This window comes from Acomys russatus, chromosome 24 (assembly GCF_903995435.1).
Source record: "Acomys russatus chromosome 24, mAcoRus1.1, whole genome shotgun sequence".
Lineage (NCBI taxonomy): Eukaryota > Metazoa > Chordata > Mammalia > Rodentia > Muridae > Acomys > Acomys russatus.
In genome coordinates this window covers 59469757-59497135 of record NC_067160.1, presented here as the reverse complement: position 1 = coordinate 59497135, position 27379 = coordinate 59469757, and the positions used below count along the sequence as shown (strand labels likewise).

Here is a 27379-nt window from a genome sequence, read left to right as displayed (position 1 = left end):
AGAAGGACTGTTGGTGTTTACCTGTGTCTGGCGTTTGTTTGGTTAAAACACTCATTACGTGGGAAGCTCCATATAAACCCACTTACAAAATTAAAGCATCCAGCCGTCTGTGATTTTTACCTTCAGGAGGCTTCCCACATGAGACACCCTCTAATTACAAAACAGAACTCCATTGCAGAAGGTTGTTCCGTGGCACGGTGTCTTGGGAAATCACTCTCGTAGTTGTTCATATTCCCACTGGTCTGTGTCTTGCTTTCTCCTCGGAAGCCCCTACTTCACTGCTCAAGAGATAGGGACGGGGAGAGGAAAAGAAGAGAGGAGTGGGAGGCATGGGAAGAGATAGGGTCTGCTGTCAGCCGGACCCTTAGAAGTTACCCAGGGCCTGCTGGTGAAAACAGCCAGGTTACTAATCCTCTTTTTGCTCCAGTTTCCTGGCATATAAAGACAGGGGTATTTTCTCCTTCTGTCACCAGGGATGATCCCGGGCCCCTGCAGGAGCATGGGTCATTCTGGAGTCTCTGGGCATGGATCGGGGAGAAAGGCTGCTGACCAGCTCCTGTGCCGTGTGTGGCTTAAAATCACTGCTTAAAACCAATCCTATCTCTACTGAAATTCAGACACCCCGTTGCAGCCCCCAGAGCCCTGAATGGGATGGATCTATCCTCTCAACGTTAGCTTATCTCCTGCCTCTGCTGTGCCCTGCATGGTGGCTTCTGTGCCATTTCTGAAACTCTCTGAGACTCATCCCCTGAGATTCTTCCTGCTGCCTGTCACTGTCCGGTCTGTTCCCTTCTGGTCATGTCTGCATCGAATCTGGGCAGTCTTGAGGCCAGGTGCTGCCCATTACACCCTCCCCAACCCCAGCAGCCCGTGGAGTGCCTGGGACAAGATGGACACTGTGGTGGGGCGTTCCATGTGTTATGAGGGAGCAGTGGCTAGTGTGTGGCCCTGAATGGCCTCCAGATTGGGACATTCATCATTAGAACCAGAAGTGGCATCTGCCTAGGGAAGGACCGCCTCCAGCACCCCTGTCCGGTGTCCTCAGAACAGACGAGCATTACAGGACACAGCTACCTGGTTATATTCCTGGGGGCTACTGTGTCTTTTGCAGCTCCCCTGGCACAGGGCTGCCAGTGGCAGAGGGTGACTCAAGGTCGGAGAGCCTCACTCCATCAAACCGAGGGCTCAACACTACCTTGTAAAGATTATTTAATCTGCAAGATGGGCCTATTCAGTGTGCTTTTGCTCACTTGAAAATCCCGAAGTCCTGTTTCGTTTGTTGGTTCGTGTGTCTGGTGTTTTTGTTTTTGAGACAGGGTCTTACCGGGTAGCCCAGGCTGTCCTCAAACTCAGGGCAGTCCGCTAGCTTCCAGCTTGTGAAAAGTCATATTGAACATGTGCCTCACCACATCCACGTGAGCCCCATTTCTTAAGATGAAGATGCTCCAGGCAGGTCTGTGCTGAACCTTGCTGGTCAAGGCTGTGGCAGTCATGCACATGGGGACACACTTAAACACATGCATGCACACATGGAAGACATGCACACAGCAGATACACTCAGAGACACACATGCACACACAGGCACACACATGGACACTCACAGATGTATTCACACATGGCACGCACATAGCAGATACGCAGAGACACGCACATGGTGACAGACACGCATGCCAGTCAGCTAGGGGAGGAGATGAAGGAGCCAGTGAGGCTGAGGCTGCATGGTGGGCAGATGGCATAGGACGCTGGTGCTTGGGGCTCGGCCTTAGATGTCCCCCTCTAGGAGAACTTAAAGTGCTGCTATGGAAGAAAAAGAGGCAGAGACTCAGCTTGGTGTTTGAGGCCTTGCAGTCCTTCCCTCACTCTTGGGCAGGCTGGCTGATATCTGTGTGACAGCTGGGACCCTGGAGACCACTCTGTTCCTGTCTTCTTCCTGTGTGTCAACAAGACAGCACACACACACACACACACACACACACACACACACACACACACACAGGGAGACATGCAGACACACATGCACACAGCAGGCACATGCAGAGACATACACATGAGGACACATACAAACATGCACACACAGACATGCACAACAGGGGCAAATGCAGACACATACACGCAAATACACAAGTACACACAGACATGAATATGTACACAGAAGAGACACACTGAGACATACACATGGAGACACACATGCAGAAACACAGAAAATACACATATGCAGACACACAGTCATACACATATATAAACACACACATACAGAAGTACACATGTGCACACAGACACACACCCAGAGGCATATGCAGTCTCCCCCTGTACCCTCCGTAGACACAGTGCCTGAAGACACTGTCTAGCTCCCATTTTTTGAAGGCACATGACACAGGTTTCTGGAAGATCCTATGCCTCCTGATGGGCTGCTTTCACTTGGCTATTTCAACTGTATGGCACCCTCATGTTCTCTGGCCATCAACTCTTAGGGAAGCTTCATCAAGCCCTACCTTTTGGGTAACAAAGTGCCACTGGACATTTTCTCAGCCACCCTTGCTTTATTGTTATGCCTCAGGCTGAGTAGCAAGGCTAATAGCTCATGTATGTATCAGTCAGTTATTGGCATCCTAACTGTGTAACAAGCTGTCCTGACAGCTAGCAACAGAATAGCAAGCGAAGTTCTCCTTGCTCACAGGCCTGGAAGTAGCTGGGGGCTGTCCCACTCATTATGGGTGTCCAGTTTAGGCCCTCGGGGCTCTTCCACAGCTTCTGTCTGTGAGCATACGCTTTCTGAGCATAATCGCTGGATCCCAGGAATGCGTAATGCATACTTCTTCAAGAGTTTGCCTAGAACTTCGATGTGGTCCCTTTTGCCCCTGTTTCATTGGTTAAGTCATATGACCAAGGCCAAGGTCAGCAAGGTAAGACTCTTGCCCATGGTAGTACAAGGTCCATTGCAGGGGAGAGAGGAGCTTGCTGGGTCTGTGTTTTTAGATAGTCCCTAAGAGTTGCTAGGCTCAAGCCCTCCAGATACGATATCATGACTAGGTCTTACAGAGATGAAAGCTCATGGCTGGCACCTGCTGTCTGATCTGCCCCAGTTCCACTGATCTGGAGACATGATGGGGAGGAACAAGGAATAAGCCCCTTTCCCTCATCTTCCCTCCAGCTTGAGCAGAGGGAATGGGTGTGGCAGTCACAGCTGGTAAAGCCCCGTGCTGGCCCAGAGTGGGCACTCTGTCCGTGCTCACGCAATTAATGCTGGCATTGCTTTCCCAGGCTTAGCCCTGAACAGATGCTGGGGAGAGGGAGACAAGGTGGAGGAGTGGGGACCCCCCCCCCTCACCCTGCTGTCTCAGGACCACTTCAGTCCTGCTAACGTCTCCACATGAGAACCCAGATGAAGTCATGGGCCATGGGGAAGAAGAGGCAGGAGGGAGGTGAGGTTGAAAGGAGGCAGGGTGAGGCATGCCCCTCCCAGCAAGGAATGGGTGGGTAAGAAGTCAAGGGAAGGGGGAGATGCTTCAGCTGGTAGGCAGACTATCCTGCCTGCTGTCCCTAGGCACAGAGCTTCTGAGGGCTTGGAAGAGCATCTCAGGCCAGTAGTGCAAGAACCCTGTACCGGGAGGGTACCTAGTGGTCAAGAGAGCTCCCCAAAGGGCAGGTCTAAGCTGAGACCAGAAGATGAACCTGAGGCAGTGGTAAGGCCTGAGGTGGTTCTGGGGAGATGGAGTGGCAGGTGGAGGCCAGGAGGAAGTAGGACTGAATGCAAGTGAAGCCCTAAGGGGCCAGAATGGAGGGGTGTGTGAGTCCAGGCAGGGAGGGAGACAGAGGCCAGGAACCTGAGCAGACGAAGGGAAGGGCCTAGGACACAGGTGGGCACCATGCCAGCTCTTTACCAGCCCAGGGTTCTGCTGAACGGGAATCTCGGGACACCCCTGTCTTATCAGCCTGAGGGGTGGCCCTAAAAGGACCTGAGGTTCAACTTACCCCTCTGTTGTTTGCAGTGACTTTGGTGCCCCCCCCCATAGGAAATAAGATTGGGTTTCTCTGACCTGAGAGCCCAGCCTCAACTTCGGAGCATCAAAGACCACAGATTGTACCCCAGCATAGAAGTGACAGGGCCTTGTGCAAGGCTGAAGACAGCCCCACCTTCTTATGTCAATACCGGGGCTGGGGATAGGCACCTCTGTATCCATGAGAACTGCAGGTGACCTTATAAACAACCAAAATGTGTTTTTACTGATTTATTCATTTATATACCTTAGTGACAAGTGAGACTTATGAACAAAAGCATGTTCAGGTCACTGAGCCTAGCTGGTGTCTGGCTGCACTGTGGCCCTGTACTCTGGGATCTTGTAGCTTAGCTGGGGAGGCAGTTCAGATGTCACCCCAGATTAGCCATTCACGTTGGAGGTGACTTTGTTCCTTTCTGTATAGGAAGCTCTGAGTTGGCAGGTTGTCTTTGGGTTTAACTGATTGCCGATGGCTGTCATTCCATTATGTCCTATCTGCCAGTGCCACCTGCCCGAAGTCCACTGCTGTGCTCGCCTCCCTTCCTGAGCGTCCTGAGCCTTTGTCCTGTGCTTTTTAGGCTCTCTCTGGATATTGCAGTAAATGTGCCTGGCTGTTGTTTCCCTTAAGTCCCATCCTGACTGCAGTTGGCTGAGCTTTCGGGACCTAAAGGTTTATCATTGTTTTGTGTGTGTGTGTGTGTGTGTGTGTGTTTGTGTTTCACGTGTGATAAGGTGTGCTTATGAGGGTCAAAGGACAACTTACAGAGTCAGTTCTTTGTTTCCATCATGTGGGTGCCAGGGATTGAACTCAGGCCGTCAGCCTTGGCAGCAAGCACTGATCCATCTTGCTGGCATAAGACCCTATGGAAATATACAAATACCTAAGCCTCATCAAGGTGAAAATCCACGATGTGTGGTACCCAGGAAAAGACACCTAGTGTCAGAGAAGCAAACCACCTACGGTGAAGAGAATTCTGTGAGGTAAGACCAGAGCAGCTTTTAGCCCAAACCCTCCAGTGTTCCTAGGATCATGATCCTTCCTATGTAATGGTGACTTTTCTCTCATCGACCTTGGAATTCACTAGACTGATTGGCCTGGAAGTCCCAGAGATCCTTCCTCCCCAGCACTGAGGTTGTTAAAGGCAGATGCCACCATGACAAGGTTTTACTCACGTGCTAGGGGTCAAATTCCATTCTCATGCTTACACAGCAAGCTCTCTACCCGCCTGAGCTCTGCCTCTCAGGCCACAAGGACTTCTCTAACGATCAGATCCATCGAGCTGTGGGCCTTCATGGGATGCTCTCTGCCCCGTCACCCCGGCTCACCTTCAGGCCTCGGCATCCTGTTGGCCCTCTCTTAGCGCCCTTCTTCCTGTTAGCGCCCTCCATTCTCCCTCCTTCCACTCCCTAGAGTTAACATGTATCCACACTGCCCATGAGACTAAAGCCACACAAGGCTGGTGTCTTAGTCAGGGTTTCTATCACTGTAATGAAACACCAAGGCTGAAAGGCCAGTTAGGGAGAAAAGGGTTTACTCGGCTTACACTTCCACATTGTAGGTCCTCAAGCCAGGGCAGGAACTCAGACAGGACTGATGCAGAGACCACGGAGGGGTGTTGCTTACTGGCTTTCTCCCCATGGCTTGCTCAGACTACTTTCTTCTAGAACTCAGGACCGCCAGCTCAGGGATGACCCCACCCACAAAGGGCTGGGCTACCACCCATCGGTCACTAACCAAGATAACTCTAGCTTGCGTCAAGCTGACATAAAAGCAGCCAGTCCAGGTGAGGACATGGCGGTAGGCCCAGGATGTGCTGGAACTCCGTGAGTAGTGGCTGCCACATTGTAGGTAGATGTCTGTTGCCTTCACACCCCGAAAGTGCCTGATCTCATTTGAATTGTGGGCGCGTTTTAAAGGCCAAGGGTGTGGTGTGGACAGTGACTGCTCCTGGATTGCGGAAGAGGGGGCAAGGGTAGGACTCGGGGAAGACTCGCTCAAGGGGCTGGCTGCACGGTGATGGCTTTGCCTAAGAAGCCGAGCTGGAGGGAGTCCAGGGTTGGCCAGCGAAGTCCCCAAGACAAGAAAAAAAAAATACTAGGGCTGTGCTTGGCAGGCTGGTGAGTAAGCTCCTTCTTAGATGAATTCAAGGAGTCTTGGGGCTCCGGGAGTCTTCAAGAGGAATAGAGAGTGGGTTGTGGAAAGTGGAAAGCCACCCTGGAGAGCGCTGGAACACAGATGTTTGGACCAAGAACCAGCAGTTCTGTGTTCAAGAGATGCCATAGGAGAAGGTGTGCTGCAGAGAAAACCAAGGTGGCTGTTCTGGAAAGTGTGAGGGGTGGCCTGTTCTTACACACAGAGGACAGAACATCCCACCCACCGCCCTGCAGACCCCGGGGAACTGACCACGCGCCCTAGAGCAGCTCTCGTCCTTTCTCCTTAGCTCCTTAGCACCTGTGCTGGTCGGGGAGGTGAATGTGACTAAGACAGGCCCACCCACAGCTCAAACTTTGCAAAGGAAACAGAGAGGGGAGGTCAGTGGCGCCACTAAGGCCCCAACAGTGCCAGACCATGGCTGCACACGAGGCTTGAGCTAGGGACATGTCCAGCCTGCTCAACAGCCCTGCTCCCTGGGGCTCAATGGGCAGGATCGTGGCCTGCTTACCAGCAGACACTCAACCCAGCCCTGTGCTCATCACACAGTTAGCATGCCATATGGAGAGGGGCTACCTGAAAAGTCCCATAATTGTCTTAAAATGAGGGACCTAACCACGAGTGGTGGCACATCCCTGTCATCCAAGCACTTTGGAGGATGAAACAATAGAATCCTGAGTTTGAGGCCAACTTGGACTACACAGAAAGTTCTAGGCCAGCCTGGGCTGCATGGTTAGATCCTGCCACAGTAAACAAAATAAGGGTAGGTACCAAAACACAAGAATACTATGACGGGAGGAATGTTTACATTTCTGTTCAAGGCTTTCTGACACTCAGGCAGACATGATGTCAAGGTGCCCAAAACTCTGAGGGAAAAGATGACACTCACAGGCCTGAGTGTGGGCTGCCTGGAGCGCAAGGTGTCTGGGTGGGTGGGGGGAGGGGGTGGGGAAGGGGGTGTGGGCGTGGCTAAAGCCCAGGCCTGGTGCACACCACCCAAGTGTGGTTTTGTGCAAGGCTGAAGGGACAGGTTTGTTTCGAAGCTAGGCTGCCTCCTGTGACAGTATTCACTCCCACCTGTTAGCTAGTACTCCAATCCATCCCGGAGCCTGGCTGGAGCCCTCTCCTTTCCCAAAGCCCTCCTGACTTAATGACTCAGGGATTCAGCTCTTGCTCTATTTGTGTCTGTTCCCACCCTGTCTTTCCAGAGCCCCGAGCCAAATCCAGGGTTGGACCCAGTATTATACCAGAGACCCATGACTATGCCCAATGGTTGACTGAGTCCTTACCTAGAGAAATGAAAGCCCTGGGAGATGCCAGAGGCAGAGGCACCTATGGGATGTTGGTGTGTGTGTGTGTGTGTGTGTGTGTGTGTGTGCAAAAACAGCTCAGTCCTGGTCCAGCCTCAGACCCAAGTAAAAGCTTTAATAGTTCTAGTCACAGCCACAGCCTAGCTCCAACCCCAGCCCTAGCCCCAATCATAGCTCTAGCCTCAGATGGCCAGCCTGAGATCCAGCCCCAACCCCAGCCCCAGCTCTAGCCTCACACCCAGCCTCACTCTAGCCCCAGTCCCAGCTGTTACCCATGCCCCAGCCCCGAGGTCCAGACCCAGCTCAGCCACATACTTCCTGGCAGTATACCCATGGCAAGTGACATTGCTTCAGGAACTGGTTTCTTGTCCTGCAAGCTGAGGCCATTGACTCCAGTTCCAGGGACACGATGGTGAGGCTTTAATGAGGTGTCAAGAACACTCTACTTTGCACTTTGGAGGCTTCAGTTGTGACCATGCCAGTGTTAAAGGCAAATACATGGAGATATCTTGGGCAGCAAGGTTTCCTGGTGGCGCACAGCTGTTAAGGTTTCCCAGTGGCACACATCTGGTAAGGTTTTCCAGTGGCACACATCTGGTAAGGTTTCCCAGTGGCACACAGCTTGTAAGGTTTCCCAGTGGCACATAGTTTGTAAGGTTTCCCAGTGGCACACAGCTGGCAAGGTTTCCCAGTGGCACACAGCTGGCAAGGTTTCCCAGTGGCACACAGCTGGTAAGGTTTTCCAGTGGCACACATCTGGCAAGGTTTCCCAGTGGCACACACAGCTGGTAAGGTTTCCCAGTGGCACACAGCTGGTAAGATTTCCCAGTGGCACACAGCTGGCAAGGTTTCCCAGTGGCACACATCTGGTAAGGTTTCCCAGTGGCACACAGCTTGTAAGGTTTTCCAGTGGCACATAGTTTGTAAGGTTTCCCAGTGGCACACATCTGGTAAGGTTTCCCAGTGGCACACATTTGGTATGGTTTTCCAGTGGCACACAGCTTGTAAGGTTTCCCAGTGGCACACAGCTGGTAAGGTTTCCCAGTGGCACACAGCTGGCGAGGTTTCCCAGTGGCACACAGCTGCTAAGGTTTCCCAGTGGCACACAGCTGGTAAGGTTTCCCAGTGGCACACAGCTGGTAAGATTTCCCAGTGGCACACAGCTGGCAAGGTTTCCCAGTGGCACATAGCTTGTAAGGTTTCCCAGTGGCTCACAGCTGGTAAGGTTTCCCAGTGGCACACAGCTAGCAAGGTTTCCCAGTGGCACACAGCTGGTAAGGTTTCCCAGTGGCACACAGCTGGCAAGGTTTCCCAGTGGCCCACAGCTGGTAAGATTTCCCAGTGGCACACAGCTAGCAAGGTTTCCCAGTGGCCCACAGCTGGTAAGGTTTCTCAGTGGCACATAGCTTGTAAGGTTTCCCAGTGGCACACAGCTGGCAAGGTTTCCCAGTGGCACACAGCTGGTAAGGTTTCCCAGTGGCACACAGCTTGTAAGGTTTCCTAGTGGCACACAGCTTGTAAGGTTTTCCAGTGGCACACAGCTGGCAAGGTTTCCCAGTGGTCCACAGCTGGTAAGGTTTCCCAGTGGCACACATCTGCTAAGGTTTCCCAGTGGCACACATTTGGTATGGTTTTCCAGTGGCACACAGCTTGTAAGGTTTCCCAGTGGCACACATCTGGTAAGGTTTCCCAGTGGCACACATTTGGTATGGTTTTCCAGTGGCACACAGCTTGTAAGGTTTCCCAGTGGCACACAGCTGGTAAGATTTCCCAGTGGCACACAGCTGGTAAGGTTTCCCAGTGGCACACAGCTGGCAAGGTTTCCCAGTGGCACACAGCTGTTAAGGGCTAGAAGCAGCTCTGCTCAGGCTCCCTTCTTCCCTCTGCTTTCTGCTTTGTGGTCCTCACCAGAGCCATGAATCTATCCACTGGGTACCCCATAGTGAGGCTTCTCCTCAAGCAACCCAGGAGAGGGCTCTATCCTGAGGCTCTCAGAGACAGGAAGAGCCATCCATATTCCCTTATGCAAGAGGATGTCTCAGAGATTAGGAACCTGATAGAACGCTTTCCCAGTGTGCAGGAAGCCCTGGGTTCCATCTGCATGAACTGGCTATGGTAGTACACATCTTAATCCCAGTGTTCAGGAGGAGCCAAGAGGATCAGAAGTGCAAGGTCATCTTTGGCCAGCCTGGAAGTGTGAGGCCTTTTGAAATCATCCATCATCCATCCATCCATCCATCCATCCATCCACCTATCCATCCATCTATCCATCCCCAAGAGATAATGGTACGCCATGACCCCAACCCCTGCTTGCCTTCCAGTGTGCTTCACCACACACAGGCATTGGTGAAGTGTCTGCCGTCTGTCACAGCCTGTGTCTCTCAGGGTGAGGCCATGATATAGCCCTTTGTGGAGCCTGAAACATTAGAAAGTCTGTTTTGAAAGAAATGGAGCTGGTACCCACGGAGGCCAAGCATACAGCAGAGCTACAAGGAGAGACACAGCAGGGCCTTCCAGATCAGAGGAAGCTAGCCACCTGCATGTCCAACACTGTCCTTGAGCAGGGGCAGCTGGCCAGGCCTAGGAGGGACAGAGTTGGGATCCAAGGTGTAAGACTTATATTCTGGGCACCTTGTTGGAATGGTCTTGCCTTGGGGCTCTTTGGTTAGTCCCTGAGCTGTCTGTGTCAGCATTCTCTCAGAACTGGTGAAGTGTGCCTGGGGCCAGCTCAGAAGCCATCAAGATAGAGCCAGCCGCCAGGATACAGAGCCCCAGAAGAAGGTAGATAGACAATGATTGGGGACTGGCTGGCAGTGTCTCCAGCAGGTAACAGACTAGAGAGCTCTGGTTGTGTCTTATTCAGTTACTGTCCCCCAGCTACCAAGGACCTGAGCCTCCTGGGGTTAATTGTAATGTGGCCCCCCACCCCCGCACAGAACAGTGCCCGGCAGGCATGAGACCAGCCTCCGTTCTAAGCAAACGTGAAGCCTGCCGCGATGCTAGATCGAAGGCTGCAGTGCAGGGGCCATAGCCAAGGTGTAGACAAACCGTCTGCTGTGAGACTGATGGTCTCACAGCTGCCACCACTTGGCATGCATGGCAGCAGCTAATGCAGTGCTGCAGGGAGGGAGGGGCAGGGGAGGGAGTACTAAGCCTTTGAGAACAGCCCAGAATGGCCAGGCTTGGCATAACAGGGCTTTGCATGGACGCTGGGGGAACCCACATGGTGACACAGAACGGTAAGTCTCAGAGGTTGCCCTCTCAGTGTCCTGAAAGACATGGGGGACAGTGTCCAGTGGCTGCCAGCTGGGGTTTGGGGATTTTCTTGCATTCCCAGGACTGTCAGGCAGAAGTGGCGGGGCAGGCAAAGGCCCAGTGTATGTGGTGTGAGTACATGTGTCTGGTCCAAATGTCCAGTTGGCTCAAGCAAGCTGAGGGGGGACTGTGGACCTGGTGTTTCCCTTACCCATTCGTCTCATTCTGGGACAGGAGAGACTAGCAGGATGGATGCCCCACCCACCAGCTTGGATGCAACTTCTCCACCATCCCCTGCCCACTGAGTTGAGACCCTCCCTCTCCACAGCCATTATATAGAGGGGTCAGGAGCCAGGTGCTTTACCAGCCCCTCAGGCCTCACATCATTGAGTCCTGGGGTGCATCTATGGGGGAGGGTCTCAGGGCCCCTCTTCAGAGCTTTGCTAAAGCGGGACTTGAATTTGAGGCACCTGAGCTGGCCGCCAGCCAGCCGTGCTTGCACCCTCCCTTGCTCTTTGTGAAGATGTTTCAGCCATACCTAACACACTGTGAGGGTTAACTGAGTGCTGGGCGCGGTACATGGTTAGTAAATGGGGCCACATTGGGGTGGGGTGCTGGGGGGGAGGGGGCTAATGGTTCTAGCCATCTGGGCCTGGCACCACCCTGACCCCCTTTACCCACATTCCAGGCCCTGAACTGGAACCAAGAGCTATGTTGAGCTCTTGGGAAAGGAAGTTGTGCTGAAAAAAAAAAAAAAAAAAAAAAAAAAAAAAACAAACCAACAAAAAACAGAAAACCAACAGCAGCAAGAAGGTTTTTGAAACCTGACATCTGTACTTGTTGTTTTTAAAGGGGGGGAAAAACTGCATCCTCAGAAAAGCCCTGAATGGAACAGGAGCTCTCTTGGCTGGGAGTAGGCAGGCGCCGGTAGGGCCTACAGAAGTCAGACCCCTCCTCACACTGCTACACTCAGGACACTGTGGTGTCCCCCCCCCCCCCCAACTCAGCCCATATCAATTGCATACCAGTACAGCCCCCACTGTATGCTACAGTGCTGCCCCCTTGTGGCCGGAGGTCTGCCAACAGGTGGAAGGCCAATTTTGTTTGTCTTTGCTGGGGTGGGTTTGGGGATGAGGAGACAGTATACCCATGTCCTCACACCTGCAGGCAGCTGGACCTGGGCATGAGAGAAGACACCAGCTCTGGGTAGCATGCTTACCCTTGCTCACCCATATCTTTACTGCGTGACTGCGTGTGCTTTTTCTCCCAATACTGACCTGTGCTATTTCCTGTGTATAGAATGGACTAATAACAGCCCTGCCCGGATGCCCTCGGGACTGAAGAGTAGAGACTAGTACAGAGACTAACTATGGGGCATGTGCTTACTGTTAAGAAGAGGCACTGGGAGCACAGCCAGGGTGTTTGAGTGAGGTCATGACCTCTGTACCAAAGTGAGGGTTTGGGAGGGAGGCCCAGTGGAGCAACTTAATAGCAAGGTTAGAGACCTGGGTTGGGCGATTGCTCATGCCTGGAATATTTCTGAGCATCCTCCTGTTGACTCGGTTGGAATCAGCAAGGTTGTCAGTTGAAAGGCTGGCTACGGAGATGGAAGCCAGCTGTGCGCATGCTCCTGGACAGGTGTGTGGCTATTTTAGCGCACCGGTAGCTGGGGGTGGGGGTGCTGAGCCTTTCCCTGAGCAGCAGCTGAGCTCAGCCCCAGAAGCCTGTGTGTGATAGTATGAATGAAAATGGCACCACAGACTCACAGGGACTGGCACTATTGGGAGGTGTGACCTTGTTGGAGGAAGTGCATCACTGGCGAGGCTTTGAGGTCTCAGAAGCTCGAGCCAGGCCTGGTGCGTCTCACTCTCTTCCTGTTGCCTGTGGATCCGGATGTAGAGCTCTCAGCTTCCTTTCGTATCGCCATGCTTCCCGCCATGTTGACAATGAACTAAACCTCTGAACTGTAAAGCCAGCCCCAGGTAAATGTTTTCTCTTATGAGGGCAGCCTTGGTTATGGTGTCTCTACATAGCAACAGAAAGCCTAACTAAGACCCTGTCCCTCACTGTGTACCCGTCTGTACTCCCTCCTACCCTCTTGAGGCTGGAAGCAAAGCTCCCTCTTTAGTGAGGCAGAGGCATCCCTCGCTACACAGGAGGGAGTGAGCTGTGCCCTCCTATGTCACTTAGCCCAGCCTCTGAACCCCACTTGTGGACACAGCCCACACAGTATCCTCAGCCTGAGGCCACAGATGCAGGCGTGCGGTGTTCAGCCCAAGGAGGGGGCTTCTCACTTTTTCCCTGATTGTGTGTGATGGGGGGGATCAGATGAGGATAGCCTCAGGCTCCTCACCAGGTCCTGTCTCTTCCTTGCCTTTGTTTTTATACACGTGTGTGTGTGTGTGTGTGTGTGTGTGTGTGTGTGTGTGTGTGATACTAACATCATGTCTTCCTCTATTGTCCATCTTATTTCTTGAGACACTGTCTTTCACTAAGTCTTCAGTTTTACTGGTTCCACCAGACTCTCTGGCTAACTCCCTCCCAGCGCTGGGATTATAGCCTGAGTCAGGGCACAGGGCTATGTGAGTACTGGGGACCAAACTGGTCCTCCTGGTGTCACAGCAAGCACTTTACCCATGGGGCCATCTTCCTGGCCCCCGTTTTCCTCTCACTCTCCCCCTCCCTCCACTCTGTTCTCTCCGTCTCTCTCTTCCTCAGAGAGATCCAAGAGAAAGACATAAAGGCCCCGTCTAGGAATCTGCATCCTAAATCAGTGGATTAGGCTAGCTCCTGGAGAAAGCCCACCAAAAGAGGACACCGCAGACTTCAGCCATATGCATGGAGCAAGCAACCACCCACACAAGGAGCCAGCTACATCCCTCAGCCAGAAGCATGATATTCTCTCCCTCCCTCCCTCCCTCTCCTCTCTCTCTCTCTCTCTCTCTCTGTGTGTGTGTGTGTGTGTGTGTGTGTGTGTGTGTGTGTGTGTGTGTGTGTGCCCCAAGCCTGGGCAAAATGGAGGATCTCTCCATGAGGCTTGAAGCAACCCCATCGGGGAGGGATATCAAGAACTGGGAGAGCTCAGCTCCTTCCTATTTCCTGCTTTCCTCTCACCTAGCCAGCCTGCCTTCTTCTCTGCTCCTGTCTTCACCCCCAGCCAATAGGCTCTCCTGCCCAGCTCTGAGACACACGCCCATGTTGACGGGACAGGGTTTCTGCCTTGGGAATCCTGCCTTTGAAGCTTTTTGGCTTTTGGCTGGTTGGGGCTCATCAGCATGTGACCTTCCATAGTGGACTCCACAGGGCTCTGAGCTCCGGGAAGGCTCTTCGAGGCACAGAGTCTCAGAGCCCATTGAATGTCAGCATCTCTGCTTGCTTGACGGGTGCTTTCACCCTTCTGGTCCATTTATTCCTACAGAATCTGGGTCAGGTCATCTCTGGAAAGAGATGTGAGGAGGCTTGAGGTGACTCTGCCTACTGGTTCACTCTGCCACCAGGAAAGGTCATCCACCTAGTGGGGAGCCCTATGGTGAAATGGGCTAAGCCCAGCAGCTTTGGCCAGGCTCAGTGGTCTGGGGCTCACTCTGAGCTATTCAGCTGGGGTCTGAGATCTTCCACCCACAACACCCTGGAGATGGCTGGTAGAATGTATGGGCCCCTATGCTCCTTCTGGGGGACCCTTTGGGTGTTCAAGCCACCAAGCAGGCAGGCAGGGCATCCCTGTGTTTCCCGAGCCCACGTCTCCCTAACCAACCCTAGGTCTAGGTGCATTATCTCCTTGAGTTGTCGTGGAATTTTCTGGGGGGTCTTCCACAGATTGTGAGTGCTGGAAACCTTCCTGGGTCCTTGGGACACTGGTGGGGCTTAGCAGTGCGGGGGGGGGGGGAGTGGGGGACACACATTCCAACACTGTTGGCAGCTGCCCTCTAGCCAGCCGCCTCTTGTCAGCCCGCCTCTTGTGGTGGGCTCTGCTTAGTGTCTCTGAGACCAACCCAGCCACACAGAGCTGCTGAACGCTTTCCCATCTATTTATTATTGAACGAAGGCAGGAATCTGGGAGCCCGCAGAGCGTGAAATTGGGAGCAAATGCAGAGTAGGTCTAGACAGGAACCCTGCAGGCCGCTTTCTGCTCGCTCAGGACCGCAGGGCCCTCGGGCTACCAGGTAGCAGAAAGACTTGTAACCAGACAGATGTGTTTTGGGGGGAGGGAAAGGGTTCTGAGTCCCCATAAGCCCTTGCCCAGACTCTGGCAAGGAAAAAGAGGCTGTGAGGCAGCCAGTCTGGATTTCCAGACAGAGCCATCTCTCTCTGTCCTGGCCTCAGTTTCTCCATCTGGAAGTGAGCAGGAGCAGCACCCCTGCTAGATTGGAAGAGACCCCCTCATTAAACTAGCAAATTTCAGGACCACCATGGCCCAGGCAGCTGTGTCTGCTAGGCCTGTCCTCCATTCTGGTGCTCTGTGGTGTTGAAAGTCCCTGGGCCCAGTGAGGCCGCTGGGTTTTCACCTGGCTCCAGAGCACTGCCCTTCACAAAACCTTCCTATGTGCCCTGTATCCTGTGGGGCACTGTCAGGGGCTAAAGTCGGATGCAAAAGCCTTCCAAGGCTAGAAGGCAAAGTGGGCACAGTGAGGAGAGCTGAGAAAGGAGAAAGGAGTGGGTTAAACACAGGATGCATAGTCCAGATGGCAGCTAGTGAGGGGGGCTCCTGCCAGAGGAGGGAGCTCACGGGAGGAGGCAGGTGGAGGCGTCTGGTTCTGCTGCCAGGTGTTTCCTGCCTTGTCTCCGCCCCCCATCCCCCACCCCCCACGTTTGGGCCTCTACACAGGAGACACCGGGAGCTTGTAACATGGCTATTCTCCAGGCTGGCTGCCTAGACATGGCTTATGGGAAAACCGCTGTCACTCACCAGAATAGCCCCCCATACAGATTCCAAAACTGGGTGGAGGGTCCACAGAGTTGCTCCACCTCACACTCTGTCCTTGAAGAAATCAGGGATGGGACCGGGGAGCACGTGTTTATAAGGCCGTAAACCAGTTTATGGTCCCAGGGGGGCAATTAACAGTTCAGCAAGAGCCTTGCCAAGTTGCATTGGCTGGCATGAGAAGCCTGCAGAGTCGCCTTGGGCGTGCAGACAGGCCAGGCCGCAGGGTGGTCTCTGCCAGCTTGTCCTGGGCCCCTCGGGCTCTTTTCCTCCTCTCCATCCCTCAAGGACCAGCCTAGAAGCCCAGCCCCCTCCTCTTTCCCAGGCTCCTCCCAGTGGGTGCCCTCCAACTCCCTCCCTGAGCCCCAAAGCCTTCCTGTTCTCCTTAGGTACTCAGGTTAGCTTTTCTCCAAACCTGTTGGGAAGCCTCCCCCCAGGCACAGATAAACGAACCAGAAGCCCTTTCCCCTGCCTCCTTGGCGCAGAGCTGGGCACTTCTTAAATTCATAGTCCTCACCTTTGGGTGTATATCTAAATCACTAAGACCCCTTGCAGGTTGGTTTTAAAGAAAAAAAAAAAAATCAAACAATGTGGAGTTGAGGGAAGCCTTTGAATAAACTATACAGAGTCAGCATTGCAAATGAGGGAGCAGGGGCCCAGGAGAAGGCCTCTGACCTGAGGTGGGGGGAGGGGGGAGGGCGGGGATTGCAGCTGTGGGAAGTCCTAACCCTTGAGGAGAAAAATAGGGAAGAACTCAAGAGCAGCGGAGAGAGGTGGAAGGAAATGGCCCCAAGTCTGTGCTCTCCTTCCGTTGACTAAAAACATGCAACATGGCTCCTTCTGTTTTTTTTTTTTTTTTTTTAAACTATGTGGTACACACTGAAGAAATTCAGGAAGGCTTTCTGGATTAGGCAAACATATGTTGGGCTCTGGTGGATGTGGAAGTGTGGAAAAGGGTATCCCAGAGGAAGAGCAGGCGGATAGAGCCAAGGGAGGTCTGGTCACCCCGAGACTGTTGGTAGTTAACTGTAGATGATGTCAGGCTGAGTGTGAGCAGAGCTGCCAGTGGCCTGTGTGGCTGTGCTGGGCCAGCTCTGAGACCTGGCGCCCACTGTGGGTGGGTGTGTATCTGCAGGGCGAAGCTGAGACGCTCCAGATGGATGGCCTGGGTGTTGGAGCGGCGGCTGCTGACAGCCCTGGGCACCTGGCCTGAGCTGGCACCCTTCCCACCATGCCGCCAGGCCGCCTGCCGCTGGAAAGGAACCCAGGCCCCAAGAAGCAGCAAAAAGCAGCCTGGGTCCTGAGGGCCAAGCTAGGGATGTGTGTCTCTCAGACCTGGGAGGGGCTTTATTGTGAGTGTGGCCAGATCCCTTGGAGACCCACCCGAAGAAGGATTCATGCCTAAAGTATGGCATCATCCTGTCCCTCACAGAATCCTCAGTGTTTCCTAGCCTTCCAAGAGAGGAAACCGAGGCATGAAAAAACAGAGGCATTTGAGCCTGTCCAGTGACTGGCGAAGAGTTAGGCTGGCATTCAGGTTTTTGTGTACATTGTGTGGAACACTCCTTTCCCTGTCCCGAAGAGGCCCCTCAGTCCTGTCATGCTTCTTGCGTGTTCTCACCTTCCTCCAGCCCCAGCCCTGTGTCCATGGGGGCATGGAGGCACCCCAGACTGGAGCCTATGCTGTCCATAGAACCCAACTCCAGTCCTTGGGCTGTTGGTGAGCCTGCATGCGAGCCCCAGTGGTGTGTGGGTCATTGCAGGACATTGAATCTTGACCTTCAGGGCACCAAAGTCCAGCCTGCCAGCCACTTGCTACCTACTTGGCTTCTCTGAGTGCCACAAGTTCAGTTCCCACCAGTATGGTGGCCCAAGGGGCTACCTGTAGTCATCTGTCCTGGGTGTGAACAGCATCTTTACAGGCTCAGGACCTCTCCACATCTGTGTCTATTTCTTCCTTCCTCTGCAGCTCCTTGTGATTTTCCACACATTTCGGCTGAAAATACCAGCCAGCCTTGGCCCCCGTGTGCTTTACGCAAGTCATTGACCAGCAGGGACCAGAGGATCTTCTATTTCCATTTCCCAGGAAAGGTCTGTGTTCGCCTCAAGCCCATTTATACCTCCGCTGTAATCCAGGGACAAGCAAGAACAGTATAAATGCACAGAGAAGTGTCTGTCTGACAAGCATTAAGCTACCGCTGTGTGCCAGGCTGACACATGCAGAACAGCCTCACCTTAGTTAGGACATTGTTTGGTTTGGTGACCCTCCTCAGCCCTCTTCCTGCAGCATCAGAGTTCCAGTGTCTACCACCCCCTTCCCAGCTTCTCAGATGACTAAGGAGGACTTCGGGAGATCTCTTCAGTGACCCAGAAAAAAGATCAATGTTCCTTGCGCCCCAACAGAGGCATGAGAGCAGGGTGGTTGAATCCAGTGTCCCCAGTGACTGCCTTTTTGGGTTTGCCCTACTGTGAGAGGCATGCCAAGGACCTGGACAGTTCTCTAGCCACCTCCACTGCATGCCTGCTCCCAGCTCCTGCTTTGCAGGCCTGCAGTCCTAGCAAGGCCAGCTAGCCAGTTGGCCCCAGCCTCCTGAGAAGCCAAGGTGGTGGGGGTCGGGGGGGGGGGCTAGAGCTGCCAGGCAGCATGCCCAGGAATGTGGAGGGTCCCTGGCAGCTACTTCTCTGTCTGTGTCTTCAACATATCTGCACCCAATTGCCTCACATTTTGGGGCTGTCTGGACTTGCCTGTTTTTTGGAGTTGCCCCTATATCTCTCTGTATCTGTATCTCTTGCCTTGTTACTCTGGGTCTGTCTGGACCTGCCTGTCATCTGTCTTCTGGGGTCTGAATTCCAGTCCCAGCCTCTGAATTACAGCATGGTCTAAGAGACTCTCCCTGGCAGTAGATGTCCATGCCTCTTCCATCTATACCCAAGCCGCCCCCTCTAACACTACTGAGCCATCTGACCTTCCCAAGTCCGGCTTCAAAGTATGTGGGGACACCTCATACACACCCTCCCCCACCTGGACTGGACAGTAAGCAGCAAATCACCGGTCTGCCGGTTGCTCTCATACACTCCTGGAAGAGGATTTAATCAACTCAAATGCGAACAAGCCTTTGCAGCCAGGTTTAGCAGGGACTTAGAAACATATGCACCTCAGGGCATCTCCTTGTGCGTGTTTCTGAGACAGCCAAAGGTGGGCAGCAGTGTCTGTAGGGCCCAGCTTGGTGATCTTGTGTTTTTCTGCCGGAAGGAGCATGGCTTGGGTGTGAGGAGGCCAGGCAGGCCTCACAGTGGATCCGGAGGGCTCCCTAAGGCCACCACTGTAGCACTGGCCAGATTGAAGCATGAAGCAAAGGAAAAGCAGAATGACCTAACAGCAGCAGCTTTGTTTGAGAAGAGAAGGGGAAACGTGTGTGTGCCTGGAATGAGACCATGGAAGGAGAAATGCAGAGCTAAGTCACGCTGCTGCTTCCAGGGCAGAGCAGAGGAAGGAAGGAGGGAAGGAGGGAGGAAGGGAAAGAGGGAGGAAGGAGGAAAGGACTCCAAAGGCACCTGGATCTATGCTGTGGTCTGCAGAAGCGAACATTTTCTAGAATTGAAAAAGGCAAATTTTAATTGATTTTTAGATTAAAAAGCAAATGAGAAGCTGGGTGTGGTGGTGGCGCACACCTTTAATCCCAGCACTTGGGAGGCAGAGGCAGGTGGATCTCTGTGAGTTCGAGGCCAGCCTGGTCTACAAAGTGAGTCCAGGACAGCCAAAGCTACACAGAGAAACTCTATCTCGAAAAACCAAAAAAGAAAAAAAAAAAAGAAAAAAAAAAAGAAAGAAAGAAAGAAAAGAAGAGAAATGAGCCTGAATGCAGAGTTGGTGGGACAGCACTGTTAAGAATTGTTTGTGGTGACCTGAAAATCTTTGGATTTGACTCCATCCCCAGGGGAGCAAACACAGAGACACCGGTGGCTTTCAGAAGGCTTCAGTGGGGTGACTAACACTGCTGTTTCAAAATTGCTACAGATACAAAGGGAAAAGCAAGGAAAGTTAGGTTATTAAAAAAGATTAAATTTTAATGAGTAAAACTCAAACCAAAAAGCCAGAATCCGGAGTTTAAGTGTAAACACCAGCAGGGTGTATTCTGAAAATACAAAGCATGCTGGCGGGCGGTGCCCACCAAGTCTCCACATTCAGAAAGTAGAGTCTGGAGGACTGCGGGGTTTGAGGTTAGCTTGGTCTACATGAGGCTGTGTCTCGGGGGGATGGTTCGGTGGGTAAGAGCTGTGCACCCATGAAGATCTGAGTTTGGGACCCCAGTTCCCATGTACAATGCTGCGGGCGTGGCCCTGTAGCTGTAGCCTCAGCACTGGGGCTAGGGCCTTAGAGCCAGGAGGCCGCTATCTCGTTCTCCCCAGCAAATAAATAAGTAGCAACCCTGCCCCAAGGGGATGAGGCAGGTACACACATTAATTAATTAGTTCATAATAAAAGGTCCCTGCGTTCAGGTTGCTGTGAACTTCATGTGAACACTGATCTCAGGACAATGGCTGAAGTCAGCCAGCGGTGAGTGCTGCTGTGAGCCTCAGACAGTGGGTGGGGTCAGGCCTCCTCTAGAAGGTGATGGCTAAGAACTGGGCATGCATGCTTTCCCTCTTCAGATGAGGCTTGGTGATTGGTCACCAGCTCAGTGAGCTCTTCGTGTGTGAAAGAACCTGAGTCAATGATTTGAGGGAAGTGATACTTTCCAGGAGGGAAGCCCCATGATGGAAGAACTGGACCAGAACCATTGTCAACACAACATCACGAGAAGGGGAGCCAACGTTAGGTGACGTCAGGAGGCCAGCTTAGAGTAGCCGTGAAGGACCTGTTAACTGCCGCACGAGAAAACACGCCAACCCCAATGCATAGAAAATTCTGTGAGATGGACAACTGACTCCATGTCTTTCCTTCATGTGGAAGGGAGGTGAGAGGAGGACGGTTAAGAACAGAGGCATTCTGGAATGGAAGGTCCTAGCACAAGTGGGTCCTAATGTGTGCAGGCCCACTGTAAGGGCTGCGTCTTTGCAGATGGGAAGGCCAAGCATAGCACAGGCTTTTCTGTCCTCTCAGAGTCCCCTCTGTCATCTGTACAGAGGTGTTTATGGGTAGACTGAGGTATGCTAGCTTTCCTTTAGAATATTCCAGTTACTCCCTCCATGGCATTTCCTGCACTCCCTACAAAACCAGAAAGTCTTGGAAAGCAGAGGAAGTGATGGGCTTGCCCACATCCTGGGGCTGCTCAGGGAAGAGGCCTGGAAGACAGAAGGACTGTGGGAAGCTCTTAAGTCTTGCTTCAACCAGCACTGGCCATGATGGAATGATCATCTTGCCAAAGAGACTGCAAAGGAGACTCTGTGTCCTGAGGATGGGCTGACAGTCAGCACAGGCCCCACTGGGGTGGGCCCAGCAAGCATCACCCCGAGTGCTGGGCTGTGAGCTTCCTGCAGTGACCAGCTCATGCCACCGGAGCCTCGGAAATCTGTCTTCTAAGAATTTAGCCTGGAAACGTCATTGAGGTTGGTTTTGCGACATGGGGGGCCTTGCCATCACTTCTTTATGATATGTTGTATAATAAATATTAGACTGTAAAGGGCTTCTCTACCCCAGCTAGTTCCCAAATAATTGAAACAGAGACCTTTGGTGGTTTATAAAAGCTTCAAGGCACAATACCTGGGCAGGTATCAACCCTTTAAGCTGTTTTGCTATTCCCCAGCTACACACCCCGAGTTACTTGCCCTGATTGTTCCTGTCTGGGCTGCTTCTGTTCTGTTAGGGCAGCCCTCATGGCCACGTGCTCCTGGTCCACGCTGCCCCATGGCTACTGCCTTGTCTCTGGCTCCTTTCCTGCTTCCTTCCCCTCTGGCTACATCTTCTGCTTCCTCCCTCTCTTCTTTCTGTCCTCATGGTCCCTCTCTGACCCCAAGCTCTGAAACCTAGGCTCTGGCTACCTCTCTTCTGCCCAGTTACAGGCCTCAGTAACTTTATTAACCAATCAGCTTTAAATTAGGTGGAACAAGGTTTACACAACAAAGATGGGTGCCCTGAGAATACACTCATCTGGGAGGCAACCAGATCTTGGGGGGCCCTAAACCTAGACCCCCTCGTTCAGATCTAGCCAGTGGATAGACAGCTCATTTTCCACAGTTGTGGGGTTATGCCTCTGACATGTTATGCCTCTGACATGAACTCTGGTGCCCCAATTTGATCACTTCCTCTTGGTGAGGAGGCCTGGTGGCACTCAGAGGAAGGGGAAGCAGGCTATCAGGATGAGGCCTGATAGGCTGTGGTCATATGCTGGGGGAGGAGGTCCCCTTCTGTCACAGACTTAGGGGAGGGGAACAGGAGAAAAGAAGTAGGAAAGGGGGAACAGGGAGATACAAATGAGGGAATAAAAATTGGCATATAATCTGAGTAAATTACTTTAAAAAAAAAAAACAACACACACTAGAATATATAGCACCAGAGCAACTGGCAACATCACTGAGAATATATTTTTATAGCTATAAATTTCCTAAATAAAAAGAATTTTTTTCAGTCTCATGAGATGAAAAAGTTCTAGAAAGAAAATTACTTGATGTATTAAAACTGGACACTCAATAGTAAGGATAGGACTGGAGAGATGGCTCCACCAGTGAGCCACCTGCTGCTCAAACACAAGAACCTGAGTCTTTTACCCCCGGCACACAAAGCCAGGTGCAGTGTGCACATTTGTAATCCCAGCACTGGGAAGATGGAGAGAGGTGGATGGGGGGTGGAGTGGTGATGGAGTGGGGTGGGGGTGGGGGACAGGGACAGGGGTGGGGCATCCTGGCCAGCCATTTCAACCACTTGGCAAATGCCAAGCTGATGACGGAACCCATCAAAACAAAACAAAACTGTACAGTTCCACCCTCTGCCCCCATCCCACTGCACAGCAGAGGCTGTCAAGGAGGCTCAGTGGGTAGAGACCCTTGTGGCCTAGCCTGACAACCCGGGTTCCATCTGGGACACACGTGGTGGGAGAGAGCTGACTCCCATAGGTTTTCCTCTGATCTCCACATGATACAAGCACACAAATGAACAAAACCAAGATGGACAGCTCCTAATAAAAACCACTGGAGATGGCCCTCTAGCCTCCATGCACGGCAAGTACATGCAACCAAACCAATACAGACCCGTGCACAGCTACACAGAGACAGTAAAGATGGTAAATGTATGTGATTTTACCACCGCTAAATATGTGAAACCTTTGCCTGGGTTAAGCAGTGTGATATGTCAAAAACTACACTATAGAGGAAAATGTGGCCCAGTGTGGTGGCACATGCCTTTAATCCCAGCACTCGGGAAGCAGAGGCAGGCAGATCGCCGTGAGTTTGAGGCCAGCCAGGTCTACAAAGTGAGTCCAGGACAGTCAAGGGTACACAGAGTAACCCTGTCTCAAAAAAACCAAAAAGAAGAAGAGGAGGAGGAGGAAGAGGAAGAGGAAGAAGAAGAAGAAGAAGAAGAAGAAGAAGAAGAAGAAGAAGAAGAAGAAGAAGAAGAAGAAGAAGAAGAAAACGTGTAAATGTGGAAAAATAGGCAACGAGCCAGGTAGGCTGCATCTGATTTGGCACTTATTAGTTTGTTTGTTTCTTAGACAGGGTCTCTTGTATTCCAGGATGACCTCAGACTTGCTGTGTTGCTGGAGTTGACTTTGAACTCCTGATCCTCCTGCCTCCACCTCCCTGCTGTGATCACAGGTCTGTGCCACCATGCCGTGCTTTGGGTACATTTTTTTAAGTGGCAGTGTCAGACTAGGCTGGAAAGGGAGAGTATTATACCTAATGCTAAAAGACATGCTCAAGAAAGCTTTGCTTTTGGACAAGAGAGATGGCTCAGTCAGTAAAGTGCATGCCTTGCAAGCATAAGGCGACTCTCACTCCACCCGGTTCCACTTCCTAGCATTCATGATGGCACATCTGTAACCCTAGCTCTGGGGAATCAGAAACAAGAGCTCATTGGCCAGCCAGCTAGCCAGTCTGTGAGCTTCAGGCCCGGTAAGAGATTTGTCTCCAAAAGGAAGGTGGGAAATAGATGAAGATGCCTGATACTGATATTGACCTGTGGCCTTCGCACTCACATGTCAACACACATGTGCGCAGACACTGTGCACACATACACACACACACACACAGAGAGAGAGAGACAGACAGACAGACAGACAGACAGACACACACACACACACACACACACACACACACACACACACACACACACACACACACACAGAGAGATAAAGACAGAGACCGAGAGACCGAGACAGAGAAACAGACAGAAAGACAGAGACAGAGAGACTATTTAGTTCAGAGGCTGGATTTATGGCTCTGTGGTTAAGGGCACCAGCAGCTCTTCCAAAGGATTCTGATTCCCAGAACCCACATAGCAGCTCACAGCTGTCTGTAACTCAAGTCCCAGGAGTCTAATGCTTTCTTTCTTTCTTTCTTTCTTTCTTTCTTTCTTTCTTTCTTTCTTTCTTTCTTTCTTTCTTTCTTTTCTGTCTTTCTTTCTTTTTTCTTTCTTTTTTTTCTTTTCTTCTTTTCTTCTTTCTTTCGTTCTTCTTTCCTTTTCTTTCTTTCTTTCTTTCTTTCTTTCTTTCTTTCTTTCTTTCTTCTTTCTTTCTTTCAAGACAGCGTTTCCCTGTGTAGCCTTGGCTGTCCTGGACTCGCTTTGTAGGCCAGATTGGCCTCGAACTCACAGCGATCCACCTTCCTCTGCCTCCCGAGTGCTGGGATTAAAGGCGTGCGCCACCACGCCTGGATGGGTCTAATGCCTTCTTACAGCCTCTATGAGCACCACATATAAGGTATACAGACATGCATGCAGGGAAAGCCTATACACATAAAATTTAAAGCAAACTTCAATGTCAGGATATTAGCATTCACCTCTTGCAGCTAGGGAAACTGAGGCTGAGAGGTAGAGCTGGGCTTGGAGGCTTGGATCTCTCTGCCTCTCACATGCCAGGCTGATCTCTGGTGTGCATAGAGATCTCTGATCTCTGGTATGCACATCCTTCCCCCTGCCTCTGGTCTTGTGGAGTAGAGTAGTGGCTATTGCACAGAGGCACTAACGATGCTGTGGCCTGTGGTATCTTTTGCAGACTGTTGATGGAGAAGTGGGCGGATGACAGCCGGCACTGTGGTCATCACTGGGGGCATCTTGGCAACTGTGATTCTGCTCTGTATCATCGCTGTTCTGTGCTACTGTCGGCTTCAGGTACTTACTCCCGAGGGATGGAGAAGGGGACCTGGTTGAAACTGAGCCTGAAGGGTGGCGATGCAGAGGGAGCACCCTAAAAAAACAGATAGGGTCAGGGCCTAGGTTGTGGTGCAGAAGGGTACAGCCAGACTTCCTCATGGGAGATGCTCAGCAGTGGGGCTGGGATATCACTGTGCCGGCTGCCCAACTCACTTGAAGCTGAGGCTGAGGCTCAGAGAGAGTCAAGGACTTAGTTAGTAGCACACAGCTACCCTCTAGGTGAGCAGCAGTGACTAGCATGCTACCCTTGTATAGCCTCTGCCTGAGCTTTAGGGGTTTCTGAGGCCCCGCATCTTCCTGAGAGGAAGGGAAATCTATATATACAAGGCGTACCTAGTACCTATGACTCAACTCTAGGATCTGAAATGGCTTATCCATCTCTGCCACTTTCAGGTTTCTTAACCACCTATACCTCAGTTTACTTGCCTGCAAGTTGGAAAGTAGAGTTGCATCCAGCTGTGTGGGTGAAACAGATAAGTAACAGATTGCAGAGACTTCTGAGTGGGCTGGGGTAGTTTCTGGGTTGTGATGGAGTAGGCGGAGGTGCCTGGGCAGAGGCACCTTCAACTCTTGAGGGCCACCCTCAGTTGACGTTGGTGGGAAGTGCACTGTAGTCACCTGGCCCTCTGCCCACAGTATTACTGCTGCAAGAAGGACGAATCGGAGGAGGACGAGGAGGAGCCCGACTTCGCTGTGCACTCACAGCTGCCGCCCCTGCATTCCAACCGCAACCTTGTGTTGACCAACGGGCCTGCTCTCTATCCAGCTGCTGCCACCTCTTTCAGCCAAAAGTCCCCACAGGCCCGTGCCCTCTGCCGCAGCTGCTCACACTACGAGCCGCCCACCTTCTTCCTGCAGGAGCCAGAGGACGACGAATTTGAGGGTGTGCGCAACGGTGGGGGCCGCGTGGCCTACAAAAGCATCAGCCAGGAGGACATGGAGCTGCCCCCTACAAGCTTCGGGGGCCTGCAGGCGCTCAACCCTAACCGCCTCTCCGCCATGCGTGAGGCCTTTTCCAGAAGCCGCAGCGTAAGCACCGATGTGTGACAGGCCTCCATCCTGCCGGGGCACCCAGCTCTGGAGGGTCCTGAGATCATGGCACGATCCCCATGGCATACCCTGGCCCCAAGCCCAGACCTCTGCTCAGTCAAGTCTTCCCTGCGTCCCTGTCCTGGGGGCTCCAGGCGTGGGGAACCCCCAGGCCCTCTACAGGGATAAAGCCCAATGAACCAGATCTGGCAGTTGTGGGTAGGGACGGCTGGCTCAAGAAGGGAGGCAGGGATAGGAGGGTAAGGTAAGGCTGTGTTGGAGCACAGGGGCCAGGTCCTGCTTCCAGGAAGTGAGAGGGTGGGTAAGGCCAACTCCAGCAACTTGTCTGTCTCTGGCTTCATGGTCTTAGCCCGTCACTCCCTCACCAGGCCTTGGCCTTCCTACCTGCTCAACGGAGCACAGGCCTCACTGGCTGCCAGTGGCTCTACAAGCACGAACCTTCCTTAGAGACTGTGGACGGAATAAATATTCTGTTCCTTTCCCATCCCTCTCCCTACCCTCTCTCCGTTCCTTCTCCCAGCCCGTCTGTCTCACACTCCTGAACCTAGGTGCCGAGCCTCTGCCCCAAGCTTGAGATGCTCGTTGCTCTGGCCTCCCTGAAGATGGACAAGACTCCTCCCTACAGAAGGGAGACTTTAGGAGACAGCAGTGCTCTTGGATGCTTGCTCTGTCCCGATCTGCTTTTGGTTGAGAGAGGAAGCACAGCCACAGAGGACACTGGGAGGGTTGACACTAAAACGTACACATCCAGCGCTTAGCCCTAAACCCAGGCAACCGACAGACACAATCCAGCGAGGTTGCTGAGGTGCTGGAGGTGGCCCTGCTGTGCACTAGTGGGTCTTACATGTCAACTTGCCGTGACTCTTAGGTCATTCTACCCATGGGCTTGCCTCCCCATCTATGTAGTTTGGGGGTGGGGGGCTGGCTGACGAAAGCCCTTTGAACTCTAGTCCCTCAGTGGGGGAAGCCGAGCTATAGACCATACACTTCGTGTCTCCTGCTTGAAACGAGACCCCAGGCCCAGCCAGCCAGAGCTCGCCACCCCTGTGCGGAAGCCTCATCTCTACCCATGCTGCTCCAGGTCCTCAACTGGCAGAGGAATTGGTGTCAGGTGACCACCCCTTGAAGGTGCCCCAAGCCTAGGACCCTAGCCATCCGGAGTGTAGTTCTCTGCTCCGAAAGAAGCACTGTTCTTGGCAGCCTAGCCTCAAGAGTCCCTTTGGGGACTTCTTTCATCCCCCAGGCCCTGCCACGGAGCTCCAGAGGGGAGCAAGTTCCCCCGTGAAGGTGCCTTCCTATGGGACAGTGGCCATCCCTCAGCCAGGTACCACAGCAGGGCCCTGCACATTTACCACAGGCAGCTGAACCATGCTAGTGAGCGTCTGC

General features: G+C 52.6%; 1 protein-coding gene across 1 annotated transcript in view; it reads left to right on the top strand.

Moving 5' to 3' along the window:
- The window catches only part of Fam163b (family with sequence similarity 163 member B), a 33145-nt gene extending 5971 nt beyond the window's left edge, over positions 1-27174 (top strand). The window contains exons 2-3 of the mRNA XM_051166669.1: positions 24786-24901; positions 25580-27174. Of these exons, the coding sequence (XP_051022626.1) occupies positions 24809-24901; positions 25580-25990 (504 nt within the window). The 5' untranslated portion in view covers positions 24786-24808 and the 3' untranslated portion in view covers positions 25991-27174. The remainder of the gene's footprint in view (positions 1-24785; positions 24902-25579) is intronic.
- Positions 27175-27379: the final 205 nt, after the last annotated feature.